This window comes from Antennarius striatus, chromosome 22, assembly GCF_040054535.1.
Source record: "Antennarius striatus isolate MH-2024 chromosome 22, ASM4005453v1, whole genome shotgun sequence".
Lineage (NCBI taxonomy): Eukaryota > Metazoa > Chordata > Actinopteri > Lophiiformes > Antennariidae > Antennarius > Antennarius striatus.
In genome coordinates, this window is record NC_090797.1 from 10331478 (window position 1) to 10350000 (window position 18523).

The 18523-nt window shown below is 43.3% G+C and overlaps 1 protein-coding gene across 10 annotated transcripts in view; it reads right to left on the bottom strand.

Annotated features, from left to right (window-relative positions):
• Positions 1–3074: 3074 nt before the first annotated feature.
• sox5 (SRY-box transcription factor 5) overlaps positions 3075–18523 on the bottom strand; it is a 208746-nt gene continuing 193297 nt past the window's right edge. For 6 of the 10 annotated variants that reach the window (XM_068307074.1, XM_068307073.1, XM_068307071.1 and 3 more), the window contains 7 exons: positions 18191–18355; positions 13115–13310; positions 9431–9606; positions 6262–6364; positions 5727–5900; positions 4745–4961; positions 3075–4177 (listed from right to left, as the gene is read on the bottom strand). In XM_068307074.1, coding sequence (XP_068163175.1) covers positions 3880–4177; positions 4745–4961; positions 5727–5900; positions 6262–6364; positions 9431–9606; positions 13115–13310; positions 18191–18355 — 1329 coding nt within the window. In that variant the 3' untranslated portion in view covers positions 3075–3879. The remainder of the gene's footprint in view (positions 4178–4744; positions 4962–5726; positions 5901–6261; positions 6365–9430; positions 9607–13114; positions 13311–18190; positions 18356–18523) is intronic. The other 4 variants (XM_068307070.1, XM_068307076.1, XM_068307075.1 and 1 more) reach the window with 4 other exon arrangements.

The window sequence follows — 18523 nt, forward strand, 5'->3', positions numbered from 1 at the left end:
ATTAGCAAACCACGTTAAAATCATCTCCTCTGAGTGCATTAAACTGTTTTTATGCACAAAAGCATCAGGAGCTGGCAGTGGGGGCTGATTGTTGGAACATATGGACACAGATGGGGACAGCGATTTAATGGTCACACTGAGTGGGGTTTTGTGTTTTTAACCCTTGAAAGTGGAGGCATGAACACCCGGAACATCCTTAAGCGAGCATCAATTAAAGATTTGCTTTTAAACTGTCGACAGGCGGCTGGCACCCGCCCCCACCCCCCCTGACAGGACGAGGAGATGTGGTCAGAGTACACAGCATTCTGGGGTTGTGGGTTTTTTTTTTTTTGATTTACACAAACACACACACACATTTCATCACTTCCCCCCCCCTTCCCTCCCGTGGCCCTTGTTATGCTTAATTAGGTTATCAGGTTGCTAACGGGCCGTGATTGGACCGCACGTCTCCCAGCTGGCCCTCTGATTGGAGGGGGCAAGTAGGTGGACTTAACATAATTAACATGCTGTTATGTAGATGATTGAATTGTTTGGCGACACACGTGCACCTACCGCTCAAACTCTGCAGAAATGCTTCAGACTTTTTTCGGGCCCATAATAAAACAATATGAAAACCTGAAGTCACTCAAACCCAGTTATTTATCTCTTCTAAAAAAAAAAAAAAAAAAAAAAAAAAAGTATGGAAGTAATTCCTGTTTATCCCCATTTTCCTGCATCTTTGAAACAGCAGCATATGGTGGTGTATACTTGTCTGCTTATGTGGGTATGAACTGTAAAGCCATTGTGTGAATGCATGTGTGGAAGAAAGAAGTGACCAGGACCAGCACAAGTTTTACCGAACACATTGCTGTCTTTATTAGAGCCTTGTCTGGCAGTAATACTGAAAAAAAAAGTGAACTTAGAACAGATGGTGGTGGCAGCCCACGGCTTTTTTTTTTTTTTCCTGTTTTTCTTTATTTCTTTGATATTTTTCTTCATTTTTTTTTGTGTGAGAGCGCTGCGACTCTTGCTTTTCTGTGGCATGGATAACATCAATAAAAGAGACAGTAGGGAGAGACAAAAGAAATATACAACTTATATTACACTGTGTTATGAACAAAATATAAATCTATAACTCTATGTTATATTTACATAATTATCTTTCTTGATTTTTCAAGTTGAGATGGTAAGATATTCTTTTTACTTGTAATAATTCTTACTTTGTTTTGAGCTCCACTCATGACTTTGATTGTCTTAAATAATATTATCATTTTCATTGTCTTGACTGTACGGGGGACAGACCTTGCCAGCAGGGATGATTGACACTTTAATGTCCCACCCACCCACTTCATACTCTAAAATGAATTGATTGACTTTGTCCCCTCACTCCAGCATCTGGGTGAACCCCGGTGTGACTATACAGCAAAAATTAAGACCCAGAGGCTCATTATGTGGCATGTTGTGAACATCTACAGCAACAATGTGGGGGTCACCATGTGGCAGCACACCTGAAGAGTAGTCATGGCTTCTGTAGCCTAGCGTGGAGCTAAAACAAAGCAAAGGGCTCCTGATGAGAAATGATTTTAAAGATACTCTTGAAACTTCTGGTCGTCTCTCACTGAGTCAGTGGAACACATTTAGTGGATCCCTGTAAACACTGCTTTCCTACGATTAAAACCACCAAACAATATATGTACAAATATTTTAATCTAGCTTTCTAGATTTCAAGGAACAAAAAAAAAAAAAAAAAAAGACAGCATAGAATTGTTTGGTTGTCAAGATAATCTCTTCATTTTAAATGCTTATGTGTGTGTGTTTGTGCAAGTTTGCATGTGTGTGTGTGTGTGTGTGTATGTGTGTGTGTGTCTACGTGCATGTGTGTGTCTATATGTGTGTGTGTGTGTGTGTGTGTGTGTGTGTGTGTATGTGTGTGTGTGGCTCCAAGCCAAAGATGCTCCACTGAGTCTCGGTGAGGTGACCAGACTAGTAAACGGGGACGGGACTCTTTGTTCACAGAAAATAGTTTCCAAAAGTAATAAAACCGATTTCCCAAAAGAAAAAGAGCAAAATATAAGGAAACTTCACATTATACATTATAATAAGCATTACAAATAAATTTATAATAATAAAAAATCCTGTTCTTCTTCTTCTCTGACTTCACAGAGTCTGAGTGCTTTAGAAATGGGTTCGGACATAAAAAGGTTACGTCTTCAGCTCGGAGGAGGGCTGGAGTCGAGTCCGTCGGTCCAGCTCGCTGTCCCGACTCACCCCGCCCGCCTGTCCGGAGGATTAATACAAAACAAACGCATTGAAAAAGGGATGGGAACTGTAAAATGCAAAGCAAGATAAATGACACCTTTTGTTTAGATCTAAATACCTACCAGCTAAATATAATAATTGACTGTCATGGTTTCATGTGGTCATAAAAACCCGATAAAGAGGAGAAAAATAAATTATACTGTACATAACTTACTAAACTTAGGAAAAGCTGACCATCCTTATAATTATTGTTAATAATATTATTAGACTAGAGGCAGTTTGAAGAGAAATAATAAAATACAGTATTCAAATACAAACAGAAACACTGACTGGCTGACTTCACCTCGGTTCCGCCCACTTGTGTGTGTGTGTGTGTGGGGGGGGGGACAGCAGGACGATGTTGATTGGAGGGGGAGCAGAAAAACACTGATGGACAGAACATCAGTTGCATGTGTGTGTGTGCGTGCGTGTGTGTGTGTGTGTGTGTGTGTGGTAAAGTAAGTAACAGCAGCATGTAATTTGCCTGTCTTTCTGTGCCTCACTTCTTTTTTTTTTTTTTTAAGAACCCCAATAAATGTGTAACCACCGCACACACTCACACCGCAATGTCTCCGGTGGGGCGGACTGATGTTGTGTCATGGATGGGCTCAAAATATGAGGGACGGAACGAAGAAAACCGGTGGATTGTCTCACAACACAGTGCTTTCGTTGCTGCTCCAAGAACTCCCCTTCTTCTCCTTCTCCCCCCCCCACCCACCCCTTAAACATCCTCAGAGTGGGACAGTCCACACTGCTCTGATCAGTCCAGGTCAGACCGTCCCATTAGAATCAGGGGATGGGCAAAAAAAAAAAAAAAAAAAGTGGGGGGAAGGGGTGATTTGCTGACAGCACACTGGGAAGTTGAAGAAAAGATATGTTCTTGTTAAAAATAAAAACGTCTTACGTCTGTCAGGTGCTTTACAACGAAAGGGGAAAAAAGTAACGTCTCTTTTTTCTATTATTATTCAAACTTGTAGCACAAAAACAACGAATCACATTCACAAGCCACTTATTGGCACCGTGTACCTGAGTGAGAATATTATAGAACCAAAGAACAAAAAAAAGCTGTTTTTTTGTTTGTTTTGTTTTTTAAAAGTGTCTCTTGATAATAAACAGGTCCGCCATCTTAAAGTGTCATCTGTTAGCCTTTGACAGGTCCACTGTTCCGTCCTTCATTTCGTGTGTGTGTCCTCCCCCCCACCCACACACACACAAACAGGTCTAAAAAAGGGTCGAGTGTGATTTTGAATTTCTCCTCACTCACGGCGTCGCCACACAAACTCTTGCAGTAGTACTCAAATATTCCTCAGCAAGCGTTCAGAGCTGGCTCGTTTGTCTCTTCTTCCCAGACTCCAGTTTGTGTAACAGTCAGTGTGAGTGACAGGTCCTGTGCTTCAGTTGATTGATCGGATGCTGGTATCAGGACTCCAGTGGGGGGAGGGGGGCTTGGCTCTGTTGAGAGTCCAGGAGGGGTAGAGGGTGGCGGGTTGCGGTGAGATTGGGACTCAAAAGTGATTGGCAAAAGATAAGGTTTTCTTCCTGATTGGTGGGCTTGGGATTAAACCAGCTGTGATTGGTTGAGGAGCAGCTTCTCGGGCCGTCCTATTGGGTGATATGGTTGTCATTGTCGCTGGCGTAATCGGCCTCTTCGTCCTCGTAGTCGAAGTCGTCGTACATGTCTCCGTTGCTGTCGTCCAGCCGTAGCTCCTCCTCCTTGATTCGTGGCTCGTCCCCCTTCAGGCCGGGCATGTGGGGGTTCTGGTGGTGGTTGGCGTTGGGCTCGGGGCTGCTCGACATGCTTGAATGCTCTGAGGGCATCTGTGGTGAGGGCATTCCCGCCATGGACAGGGCACCTGGGTAAACCACGCCTGCAGAGGACAGGGGCAGCTGGCCCTGCTGCCTGTAACACAAACACTGCATCAGCGCTTGGCACCATGGCAACGGTTTCAATCTGAAAGATGATTTCTTTTCTTTTAATTTTTTAAAGAATATGTTGATCATAAATACTAAAATACCACCTTGAGGCTCCCTACTTATATACTTGTTTCATTTACTACTTATTTGCACGCCAGGAATATTTCAACTTATTTCCTTCTCATGTTACATGAGGTAATCCTCTCTTATATTTGCAAAATGATTATGAATCTTAAGTCACCAGACTCGTAACTTAGCTTTAGCATTATAAGTGAAATTAGTGAAATATATGTGAAAAGAAAAATCTGCACTTCTACTGCTCAAAGATTGGAACATTTGATTTCTTCTCTTTTAATTTGTGCAAAATCTAAAGTTATAACTCTGCTGTCCTTCAATGTAGATAATTCTGCCATATTGGAAAAAAAAAAGACAGCAGAACCAGTAACAATAAATTAAATTATATAACGATAATGAAGTACTAATTAGAGTCTAAATATTGAATATCCTGATGTCTTAAAACCTTTTCCCAGCCGGCCTTCATTAGCCCCCTTACCCCACACTGAAGTACTGTCTCATTTCCTGTCTGCGGGACCTCATGATGGCTTTGTACTCGCCGATGCGCAGCTTCTTGCCGTCCACCAGGCAGGTGCGTTTGGGTCGCGGCTTGTACTTGTAGTCTGGGTATTTTTCCAGATGTTGCTTGCTGAGACGTGCCTGCTCCTCGTAGTACGGCTGCTTCTCCAGGTTGGTCATGGCCTTCCAGCGCGAGCCTGGTACAGAAAAGCATCATAACATATAAATACATGTGTTTAAAAAAAACGGTTTCATGTAAGAACAGAAAAATAAAAATAAAAAATAAACTCAGGAGGTTAAAGGTGATTATTTAGACGCAAATGGTATCAGAAGGTGATTTAAATTGAGCTTGACCTTCGGATCAGTTACACGCTGCGTGGCGTATATAACATCACGTGTGCATATGGAGACGTGTGCGATTTAATCAACACTTATACACACACAGTAATGAAGATGGAAAGAAGGGTTAATGAGGAGAGCGCTGAGGATGACAGGTTCTCTAAACTAATGAGGACTTCACTTAACCTGCCGTTTCTCTCTCGGCTCAGCCGCTAGTATCAGACCCCTGTGTGTGTGCGTGTGTGTGTGTGTGTGTAAAAACTCAAACATGTCTTTCCGTGTGTTTCATATCTGGTCTGAATTTCCACTTGACTACTGTATGTTTAATGGGTAAAAGCTGTCAGCACTTGGCTGTTCTCTCTCTCTCTCTCTGTTCTGCGATCTGTTAGCAATCGAGAAAGAGGGGGGGGCTTATTAAAACCAGATTTTCCTGTGTTATAAAACGCTTAGGAGCTCTTTAAAATGTCAGGGCCAATCCCGGCGGTCTGGGGGAAATGTCAGACAGTCTTGCACTGCTTGTTTAATGCATAATGAATTATATCATCATTTGTCGGAGCGGTGCTCTCCCCAGCCGTTCATTAACGACCGCGTTACGCCATGAAATCACTGTTTGTGTGTTTTACCCAGGATCTTGCTGATGTTGGAGTTGTGCATGTCAGGGAAGGCCTGGAGGATCTTTCTCCTCTCGTCCTTTGCCCAGACCATGAAGGCGTTCATCGGTCGCTTGATGTGTGGCTCGTTGCTGCCCCGACCCCGGGTCTCCCGAAATATTCTGGAGTCTGACACGCTGGGGGAGCCTGAGAGGAGGAAGAGAGGAATTAAAGTGTCAAACATATGAAGTTGGTTTACTGGAAGTTCCCATTACAGAATGTGCAGTAAAAAAGAATGATTCATTCAAGGCTTAAATTTTTTTTTTTTTTGAGACACAAACATTGCTTTTTTTTTTTAATTAGTAGAAACAATTTATTTTCTTTCTAAGCTAAATAAACCATTAAAATTTAAAAAAGCATCATCATAAAGCTGGAAGGATTTACATTAACATCATTATTATACATCCCCAAAAGATGCATAAAAATGGTAAAATGTAATAACAATTATATTTTAGTAGTGATTCTTTATCTCAGCTGTGTGTGTGTTTGTGTGTGTGTGTGTTTGTACCGTCAGAGTCTCCGCTCATGGTGAAGTCCAGCATGGCGTGGCTGAACTTGTCTTCTGCCTGCTGCTTGAGCTGCTGACTCAGACTCTCCAAGGCAGCCTTGTCCTAAACAACACAAACAGTTCACAGTTGTGCCGGTCAGTAAGTGACTCAGGGAGTGTGAATAAATGAGTGGGTGATGTCACGGGCCACAGAAAAGCTGCACAATTGTCCACTTCACATTTAAACCCGAACATCATTTTTAGAATTGATTTTATGTAGATCAGTTTTTAATTTTACAACAACATAGTTGGAAGGTAACTGATTCAACACCTTACATTTAATTCACTGACAAAATGTACTATTGATCATCCGTTTGCATTAACAAAAAAACAGTTATTATTATATTTACAGCAGGTCTTAACAGCCAAAAGCTCTTCATCAGACATACTTGTCTTAAGGTTGGATAAATTTTAAAACCGCAGCAGTCAGTAAACATAACATTTATATCTGTTGTAGTGAGCTGTTGTGTGATTTGATTTTTGCTATCAGGTGATAAACATTGCATTTTACCACTAAATATATTATTCAATTTTTTTTAGATTTAATCATGGTTATAATACAAATAGTATGTCAGCCGCTTGTGAGCCAGAAACTGATCTGCACAGAGAAAATTGGATCCAAACACAAAACAGATAAAAAGTAAGAAATGTCAGACGTTTTTCCATCAGGAATAGACACTTTAAACCAGTTTTTATTCAGATGATCTAAACATGAAGAAATCAATCAAACAACAGTGATGATTTAAATGCAGATAGTGTTTCTGTGTTAAGTTGCACTAATGTTAACGTCAGCGTCAGATTGTGTAGCGTCGCACATCTGCAAGCCTGAACACACATCTGTGTGCTTGTTTGCATTTGTAAAAAAAGTTGATTTCATTTAGTTCCGTTTGGATGTTTACTGTGTATACACTATAGTGTGTGTATGTGTGTGTGTGTGTTTGTATGTGTGTGTGTGTAAGTGTGTGCGCATGTTCAGCCACTCCTGGCAGCCACCTGCGAGAGTGGAGTGCAGCGGCTTGCCTCTCTCATGCGGAGGCCCCTGAGGGTCGACGCATTAGAGGGAGAGAGAGCGAGAGAATGCAGCGTGGACGAGAGTGAGGCCACGCCGCTCGGCCCCCTGGGTATTTATTACAACCAATAAAAGGCTGATTTACTTAGCATTTACATGTTTAATGCAAGCAGCCGGCACGCTCTACGATGGAGCTTGACGAACACACACTTGCGTGCGCGCACACACACACACACACACACACACACACACACACACAAACCACGGTGCACCAGTGCCAACGTTTTACAGTTTAATTATACGATTAGGAGCGGCACCCAAAACACTGTCGTCTTCTAAAACAACCTTCCAAAAAGTGTCCCTCTCCCCGTCTCCATTTACATGTGACCCTGGAATGCTGGCTGGCTGCAGGAAGGGAGGGGAGAATGATAATGAAATGCATTTTCTCTGTTTTTAGTCCAATTGTTAGAGATAATTTCCCACCCAAAATAGAATGAATGGCTAAAAAGACCAGCAGACATGGGGGGGGGGGGGTTACAAAGCAGAGGTACCCTGCAGAAATGTTTTTGTTGTTGTTTCTATTCCATTCATTAAAATGATTTTATTTTGAAATGATAAGGTTTTTAATAAAGTCACAATTACTTGCCAATGGTTGAGAATAATTGAGTTGCTCTGTGTGGAGCCTGAAGCCTCGGTGTGCTCCTATCGAGGGCTTCCTGCTGAGCGTGGGACAGAAATGTAGACGAACAGAGTGGATGACAGGCTAGTCTGACATTAAGCCCCAGTACAGTACACGAGAAAAGTGGATTGAACGGTTGACACTGGAGCCAAGACACAAAGTAGTGACAAAACTAATCCTCTGTGTGTCACAGATGACACTGTTGTATCCGAACGCCGAGAGCTCGCCAGCTTCACACTCAGGCAGCACAAAGCCAAAGGGCCGGGGAGCAGGAGTTCAGAGGCGGAGATAGAGGACCTGCTTTCCCAGAATTTTAGCTCGACAAGACTTAATGACGACTTTCAAAACCGTTATTCTTAGGTTTGGTAAACAGTGGTGTACAGGATAAGACGAGCAAAATTACACTTTATTTTTCCTGTCACTGTAAAATATTGTGAGCAAGGCCACAATAAAAAGCAACTTGTATTTCACTTCACTGGAATACAATACAACATATTCAACAACACACAATAAATATAAGGTAATAATATCAGTGCGGTAGTATTCTATTTCCTTTACGAAGTTAAATATTGTTACTGTGTGGAATTTAACGTAAAATCTACTTTCTTCTTCGGCCCTGACTGTTAAACTAAACCTTTACACACGTCTCCAGACACGCGCTCGGTGCGCAGGAAATACTTGGATTGAACACACACATCAGAGAAACATTGACCATGTCAGCGGTGCAGATGCTCCACGTGCACTTTATGTGTATGTGAGTGTGTGTGTGTGTGTGTGTGTGTGTGTGCACCAGCTAACTCTCAATATGTTTAACAAATAACCACAATTTAGCCACGCTGCCAAGGAGCCGGCGCCGTCACTTCACATTACAGTCTCCACGATGCTCCGCTCTGCCACAGACACACACACACACACACACACACACGTCGCCCCGCAGTGTGCCTGACAGACACACTCATTACCTCTGAGACGCCTCTGGTTTTACCTTATCTGGCCCTGTTTAGCTTCAACACATTTCAGCGAGCACATTGTGCACCAATTTACCTCCTACGTGCACGACATGCGGCAAGACAAATGATTACACACCGACAAACAGACGATACAGCTGGGGAAGACTGGGAGACGTTTTATCCTGTATTGAATTTTGGAATCAATTCTTATTTTATCTCTGCAGAACAAATACGTTGATTATTTTGTCACAGATCGTCCTGATGAGCGGGGCATGAGTTGACTTAAAAGTCATATTAAAAATTAGGAAAAGAAAGAAATATATTTGAAAAACTGAGTGTTGTATTATAGCAGAATAAATATGAGAATGAGAATTAACAACAACAAACCCTTCATTTTTCCAGCCTTTAATTTTTGTGGCACCTCTATTGATTAGGTTACAGAAAAATCGGCCCCCATGTGCTGCTATCTCAATGTTATTTGAAGTGATTTACCTTTTCAGAGCGTCCATTGTTGAGGCTGAGGTTGCTGACGGCAGCGACCTTGGCGTCGAGGACCTGTTGCTCTCTCTTCAGCTGCTCCTTCATCTGCAGGGCCTCAGTGAAGGCCTTGGTCGCCGCCTCATGGTCGTTCAGGTAGGCTGTGGAGGACAGCGATGACAACAAGTCTGCTGAGACGGAGACAGGAGACAGAAAGACAGGGTGAGGAGGGTGTTTGAGGAGCTGGCAGGAGGTTTTCATCCGGAAAAAAAAAAAAAATCCTCCCCTTGAACCATGAGGTAAAAACATTAACATACATTTGATGAGGGGAGTTGACTGTGGCATCCTTGTGGGTGTGTGTGTGTGTGTGTGTGTCAGACTCATACTGACCACTTGACTGTCGAGCTGAGCATGTGAGTCAGAGCGCGCCCCTGGCTAGCCTCGCTACAAGCTGCTCGCTGCCTCTTCACCTGCCCTCAGCCGGAAGCAGACAAACAGAAACAAACTGCAGAAGCCTCCAGACGTCGCCTCCGGATCCCATTAAAACCATCTTTCTCCCCCCCAACAAACACATCTCTCTGTTCAAAGGGATGCTCACAGTTCGAACTGGATGGCCAGATGACTCTTATTACAGATAAAAAGTCCTGCTAATTTCCCCATCTGAGAACATCTGTCCCGCCATCGAACGCAGATCAGATCTCCTCTATCGCGGCCTGTTATTTGTATTATTTCCTCAGCTTAGCGGCCGATGAAGCATCTGTTCTGATAGTGTGTGTGTGTGTGTGTGTGTGCGAGGTTGTGTGCGTCGCTATCGCCTCTCTCTATCAGCTGAGTTAGCTCTGAACAAAGAGCTGCTGCTGGCTTATGGGGCCTTTATCAGTGCTAATCCGCTGCGCTAATGCCATCTCAGGCCAGATTACCAGCTTCAGATTGGTAACGACAGAGCCGTGAACTCTTTCAGAAGTCATAACCGGAAAATCTGGATGTGAGGGGAACCCAAAAACAACAACAGAAAAAAAAAAAGATGGTTGGGCGGCGGGGGAGGGGGGGGGTTAAGACAGCACAGAAGAGAGAGTGTGGAAAGGGCGATGGAATCGGGTGGCAGTCAATTTTAATCTGGCGTCAAAAGCGAGGGAGGGGGACAGATATATATTCTTGTGCTTGCAAATGCGTGTGTGTGAGTCTCCTTTAAACTGACAGCAATGCCAACCATCCAGACAAGTGAATGTGACCCAAATACAAGCGGTGGAGGCACTCTCATTCCCCACACACACAAGTTTTGTCTCTCTGAGCGCCAAATCGCTGCAGACAGGCGCAACACAACAGCACTCTGGCCGGGAGGTTAGGGGAGTGGGGGGTCTGCAAAGTTTCATGACGGGAACAAAGACAAATGTGTGATTGTGACAGAAGTTACAAGCGCTGACAGGCCTTCAGTTTAGTTTGAGATGAATGGACTGATGGATGGATGGACAGAAAAGGTAGGAGGGAAGGAAGCACGCCTCAAGGTCAGGAGGTTTCACAAAGAAAGAGGTGAACGGTAGGAGTAGCAAACGAACTGGAATGTGTTCAGACGTCAGCACACAGCTGATGTCTGAGTACTGAAGGGAAAAGATGCGGAGAAAATATTTTTTAAGGCACCAGCAGCTTCAGACCACTCACGTCTTCAGGATATTAACACAACACTGTGGCTTCATGAGGAATGACTGTTACTGATGTGAAATGAAGACCTGGCTCTTTCCAACTACCAAATGACCCTGTTCAACTGCAAAAGAATCATAATCTCTTCATTTTATGAATGAAAAGAACTTTTATTTCATTTAATTACGTAGAAACTCGAATTCTTAATGAAGAGTGTTTCATTTTTAAAGTTCACAAATCATTGGATTAGTAGGATTATTATTATAATTATTATTTTTGATGCATTCTTATGTTAAATTCTGCGCACATGAATGAGTTACGATGGTCAGTGTAAATACTTGAAAATATTTGAAAAATAATTTTATCAAAAGAAAAGCATCATATTCATAAGGCGAGTGTAAGGTTTGTGTGTATATAAATAAATAATAAGATAAATAAATGGAAACATTTCTGACATTTACTTGTACAGAATTATGAACAAAATACATTTGGTCATGTTATAGTATAGTTTAAAACATTTATATTTAGTTATTTTAGACCACCGCTGATTATGCAAAACCTGGAATGTCAAAATAAAACTGTGTGTTTAACATAAAAAAGAACAGATGTCAACATTTTACACTTAATCAAATAGTTACGGTACAAAAAACCCCCCAAAAAACTTAAAATACTGCTGGCAACTTAAAGCGGAAGAAGAAAAAAAAGATCAAGTCTGATGTACAGTACATCCAAACACACACGCAGACACACACACACACACACACACACACACACACACACACTTCCACATCAAAACGACCTCCTCTAGACCCTTCTTTGATTTGTCCGGCCTTTCTATCCCCTCTGAACTTGTCACAGGAATCCCAATACGACTACAAACTGTAATAATAAATGTACTGGTGAGCGGCTAACGTCAGTGGCAACAGATGGGACTGTGAGCTAACCCGAGATCTGCGGCACGAAACACACACAGGTCTCCACACACACAAATAATTCAGCCGGGATCACACACAAACTTTAAACACTGTAATCCATTTTTCTGAACAAAAAACATCTGGGACTGCAAATCCACTAATCTGATATTAAATCCTCCGATTTGTTGAAAAACAGTGAGATTAGCCAAGAAGTCAGAAAAAAATGACTAACTGCATATAGGAGGAGGATGTGGGATTGTGAGCTTTTGTGTGTGTTTGAGTGTGTGTGCTGGCATTGTGTCATTAATGCTGGGTGTTTGCGCTGTCCTGGCTCATGTAAGAGGCTTGTCTAATCTCATTGGTGATACCTCCTGTCTGTCATGCGCTCCTCTCTTTGTTATTCCCCCGCTTCATCGCTCAGGAAAAAAAAAAAAAAAAGTGCTAATCCCCATCCCTCATTCCCTCTCCCTTCCTCTCCTTCCCTTCACTCCTATGTCTCTCTGTCTCTTTCAGTCACTAATAAACGAATAACAATGAAGCCGCCCAGAGGCAAATAACGACACGGAGGAAAAACACAAACACACTAATTATAGCCTGTTACATATGTGTAATATTTGAACTATCGGTGCTGCGTGAAAAATGGATTAAGAGTATAAAATGGTGATTCATTTATGACACATTTTATGTATGTGTGCATATGGCCGGGTACGATTATGGTACTGGCACAAGCAACAATGGCAACACTGCAAGAAAAACACTATTCTTATCCTCCCTACTACCAGCAAGGCTAGTAAGAGTTTTTTCTTCTTTTAAATATGCATTCACACATGTGTTGCTTTCAACATGCGGTGTGTGTTCGTGGGAACATCCAGCTGCATTGAGAATCGTGGCTTTGCGGCCGTTATTCACGGATGCGTTGCTGGGTAACCATGTAGGAAGACGATAACCCCCATTTTTACCTTTAACTAAAATTGTGAGATTGATTAAAAGTCATTCCAGCAATGTTTGAATAATTTACAGTTGCTAGTTGTGCTTTTATATCTTTACTTGATTAGAGAGAATGTTGTCGTGACAACTGATGGTCAAAACTACAAAAAAAAGGAGACTTTCCTTGACCCTTGACCCTGTGGGATGTGAGTCCACTTACCAATGGAGCTGACTCTGGTCGGCGGTCCTCCGATGCTGGAGGGGGCGACAGTGTGCTTCATGGAGGTGGCATGGCCCAGCTTGGTGGCAGCAGCAGCAGCAGGGACCTGTGGGGAAGTTGGGGGGGAGTTGGGTGACTTGCTCTCGGATGCCTTAGGCTTGGCCGACAGGTTCAGTGGCTGTGCACCCTCACTGTCCTGCAAAAACCAAAACAGCACAGTTTCGCCTGCTGTGACCACCGTAGGGAATTTAGAAGTGGGAGTCAGAGGGGACTCACGAAACCCCCCCCCCTCTTCCTCACGAGACCACTTTCAGTTGAATCTTGAACACGCACCAATTAAAACGGGAGTCCATGCACAGCGATCTAAAGGCAAGCCTGGTGGGACAGACGACAAGGTGCATGCCACTGCCCCCCCCGGTCAGCACATAAGCGAAACAATGAACAGCACAGACAAAAAAAATCAACACGTCAGTGAAAACCACTTACTCACATGCAAATAACGAAACTTGCTATAGCAGCAAAATGGAGCCAATCCATGCGCATGCGTGTGCACGCTCCCACATGCAGACTCCAGCATACAGTACATGCAGTAGGACGCTGCTCTTTAACATGCTCCGAACAAAGCCCGGGAAGAACGACACGTCCCTGAGATCACCTTCAAAAAACGCAAGACGTCTCAGTGATTCAAACAGCAGCCAGAACGGAGGATGGTCTACCCCTTCCAGGCCCCCACTTGTTTCAGCAGAAACACACGCCTTTCATGATTTATTAAATCATCAAACACTCATACGTCTGTACAGTTAGAATCAGTCGTTCATCTCAATCAAAGGATGTCTTCACACTATAACCTCAATGTGAGTCAAAAAACAAAAGTAAAACTGCATTTAAAAGCAGACACAACACGAGCCCCCCCCCCCGCCCCCCCACCGTAAAGATGCACAGGTCTGCAAAACAGAGTTTTATGACAGTATTCTACTATTTAATTAAACGTAACTATTTGTTACAGGTGGGGTTTAATTTTAGCTACATTTAAACCACAGAATAAAGACATTTTTCTTTATTTTCTGGTCATTAGTCTAATTGTTACTTAGGCTGTGTAAAATCCAGCACAGAGAGAGATCCAAAAAGTGTGTGTGTGTTTGTGTGTGTGTGTGTGTGTGTGTGTGTTATATCCACTCATTAAGGCCGACTTTCCCTGATTCCCACTCCTTGAGTCGTACTAAGCCTTATGAGCCTCTCACAACTCAATTAAGCCCTTCCAATTAAGCTCCAACATGTGTGCATGTGTGTGTGTGTACGTGTGTGTGAAATCACCTCTTTACATGTGTGTGTATGTGTGCATGCCTATGCGATCAGGCCTAACCGGATTGTCCTTCATTAGGTGGGGCGGCAGCGGGGGGGGGGTCTTTCTAAATAGACGGCGGACCCCCAAAGATGCCTTCAGTGAGACAATGGGCCAGAGAAGAAGAGGAGAGAAAGAAGGAGAGAACAACTGAACGGAATCTTCTCAATCCTGACCCATATTATGGTGGGCTTTGGCTGAGAATGCGTCTGAATATTTATTACAAATAGATAATGCCTCTGCCTCTTGTACAGTGGATGTGGGGTGGTGGTGGGGGGGGGAGAGTCTCCCCTTCTGCGCCAAGCCAAATCCTATGGTGGGAAGGTGGCCAACCTGCATTATGCCAGTGTGGAGGAATTAGTTTAGACAGCGGAGCTGAGAGCCTTGGACAGACTTGTTTATGTGTGTGTGTGTGTGTGTGTCATTGCAAGACATTGTTCAACAAGCCTTAAATCTCATGACTCTGTGTGTGTGTGTGTGTGTGTGTGTGTGTGTGTGTGTGTGTAAGTGTGTGTGGCCTCTAAAGCATCTGAAAGGCTTGGAATCTTGAATTAATACAATTGCTTTTGTGTCTCTCTTGGCTGATGAAATAGTCTCCAGCTTTGAGACTGAAAGCATGCAGACATAGAGAGAGAGGGAGAGAAGTGTGTGTGTCTGTGTGTGTGTGTGTGTGTGTGTGTGTGTGTGTGTGTGTGTGTGCGTGTGCCGTAGTTCACCTCTGTGGATGCTGACACAGGCGCGCCACATCAGGGTTCTGCTTCTTATCAGGGGAAGTGACGCTTCAATTAACAGGACAAGTGTGTGTGCCGCTACCGTTTATCCTGGGAAGGTGTGTATTTGTGTGTGTTTAGGTGAGTGTGCCACAACATCAGGACCTTTGTGTCTCTCATCTTTCCTTCTCTCCTGCTTTCCTTCCAGCTATAAGTGATTGTTTGGATATTCATTATATTGTCATATCTAATTCTCAGACATTGTCAGACGTAGAAGTGTTTGTTCGTGTGTGGCGTCAGTTCAAACACGAACGCCTTCAGTATGGAAATGCACATCTGTACTGCAGGCTGTGGAGCTGATGTAACTCTGCATTGACAGTGTAGTCTCAATTGGACTTCATCCTCAGATTGCATTAGACTGAAAGATTTATTTATTGTCACTCTGAATTGGTATTAACCAAGTTTGCTATGCTAAGCCTTGAAATAGTTTGACAGTCATTCAAGGTGTACGACTTGTGATTTCCAAGATTATAACACACTGCAATCTCAATTATTTTAGATTATAATTGTGGCCAAAAGTTGCTCTTTAATCCCTCCAAAGAAAGTATTGACAGCAGTGTTTTCTGTGTACTTTGTCGCTGCAAAGCCAGATGAAATAGTTTTTAGCATGCTATAAGCTCCATTTTACGTATAATATGAATATTTTTTCCAAGTTTTTCTTCACTATAATAAGAGGCATTATCAGGAAAAAAAAACACCCCCAACCTAAAATGGAAAACCAACAAGCACGAAACCCTTGTGATGCCCAATCACAGGTACATTTCATTTAATTATTAATTCATATTTATCTAGATAAATAAATGTTGAGAATAATTTAACATTTGCAAAAATATCAAAAAGGATTCATGTATTACGTACTAGAGATGTGTGAACCAAGTTTGGTGAAAAAAACCATTAAATAGAAACAAAACATATCTCATACCTCTTGAGTGTCTTAAATTTATTATAGCATTAATTTGTTATTCCACATGCCTTGATGCACTCTAATTTTTAAGATCTACATCTATGAGCTGACTTCAACTGTCAAGTAAATAAAGTCGATTCTTCCTGGAATGCATATCTTTAAAAAGTATTCAAAATATATAATGTAAAAAAAAACTACATGAAAATTGTTCTTGGCTTCAGTGCTTACGTAATCCTCTGGCCTGTGCGTGTCAGGCGTGTCAGCGAATGCGCTGCATACGGCGCATAATCTGAACTGTGCTATTGTAAGGGTCTGTATGCATGCCTGCCTACATCTAAAGACCCACTCTTGCGTATAAGAAAGCTGCATGTACAGTATGTGCATGTGCAGTGATTTGTGTGTGTGTGTATGTGTCTGTGTGTGTATAAAAGGGCCGGATGGTTGCTAGTTGGTACGGTGTCTTCTTCAACACCTGTGAGTGTGTTTGTGTGTGTCCGTGTCTCACCCGAGGGTAAAGCACTTAAGCGGTGTGTGCCTGAGTCCAAACAGCTGTGAGCAGAGGCAGACAGCACGTCTCTAAATGACTAGAGACCTGAGATAGCGCCCACAGGGGGAGCACAGCTCTGAAATATACATGTCACTCACCCAGAAAGAGAGATAGAAAGAGCGCTGCAAACAAAGAAATAAAAAAAAAAAGAGAGATTGATAGAGAGAGGCAGAGAGAAAGGAAAATGAAAGAAAGACAAAAACCAGAAAATGACAGAGCTTTACAGAAGTTTGTCTCAAACAGTTTGAGTCCACGGGGTCGGCAACACAAACACAGCGGCGCGATCGATTGGCCAGTATGGCTCCATGGGGCCTGTCAGGTGTCGAGTGGGCCCCGCTCCCCAGACTGCCACTCCTGCTGGACCGGGGAGGTCATTACAGCCCCCCTCCGCTCCCCCCACCATTTCACCACCACCACAGGCTGCAGCCCCTGCCTGTCAGCCCAACTCCATATATATGGTAATAGAAGTGTGACGGTGGGGCGGGATGCTGGCAGAATGTGTGTGTTTGTGTGTGTGTGAGTGAGTGAGTGACAGAGGTGTAGGGCGGGGTTGATGGACAAGGAAGCAGAGGTTCAAGCTCTGGAGTCAACTGTAAGCCTTAAACTACTGGAAAAGGCCCCCACTCATGTCATTATGGAGTACATGTGTGACCCAGCAGACGGGATAGAGCTGCTGGGTCACACAAGAAAGAAGAGAAAAGAAGAGAACAGAAAAGAAAAGTAGTTGCTAGACTGATTTGTGATGTGATTGTGATGTGTGACTTCAAACTCTGTTGATTTGTGACTGACCACTGCACTTGTGGGGGGTCCTAAAGTGGGCAGAGGATAGCAGGGGGTATGGGGGAGTGGTCAGAGCCCCAAAAGGTTGACCAGATATTCATAGAATTCCACTTGGATGGACACAAGTCTTCCCCTCGGCCCTCTTGTTAAGTCATCCGTGAAAACGGCACAAACACCAATACATCCTAAAAAAAAAAAAAAAAAATCCACCTCCAACACAAACCAGCTGGAGTTCGGTGATAAAGTTGAGCCATTTGATTTGCAAAGTTGACCTGTGAGGGACCACCTTGTCGATTTCTATGAGGAGGTGACCATTAATCAGGACATTTGTTTGACTGGAAAAAAAAAAAAGGACAAGGACAAAATCTGGGGGTGCAAAGCAGCCTTCAAACAAACTGAGACACACATTGTCAGCCCATGCACTGCGGTGACACACAACATGGTCCAGGCAGACATTCAGTCTTCCACTCTCTGCTGTAACACCAGAAAGGCCAGAGTGTAAATACTAGATTTTCCAGTCAATTTATCATGAAATAAAAAGTCCCAGCAACAAGTTGATTTGAAAAATGTTGCATTTTTCAGATTTTCAGGCATAAAGAAATCAAATATTCACAAAAGTGAAAAGAATCTACAAAATATGACAAAATATTTGACCCAAAGTCCTGATTTCGCCCCCGGCATTTCTGGTATTAAACAGCAACACTCGCAGATGCCTTTGTTTCACCCCCCTTACCTTGGTCTTGTTTGTTGGTGGGGGACTGCGCCCTTTGTCGCTCTGAGAGTGTGTGTTAGTGGGTGGGGAGTGTGTGCCCAGGTTGGATTGCGGGGCCAGGCTTCCTCCGTGCTGTTTGGCCCCTGGGGACACCTGCATGGCTGCAAGCTGAGCTGCATAAAACTGCTGCAAGGTCAGACAGACAGGTAGACAGAAAGACATCATAGAATCAGGGGTGGGGGGTGGGGTGGGGGTGGGGGTTGAAGGGATAGCAAGAAAAGACAGGGTGGGGAAGAGAGAAAGAAAGGAGAAGAAAAGGATGACATGAATAAATGAATACACGAGATCGCACAA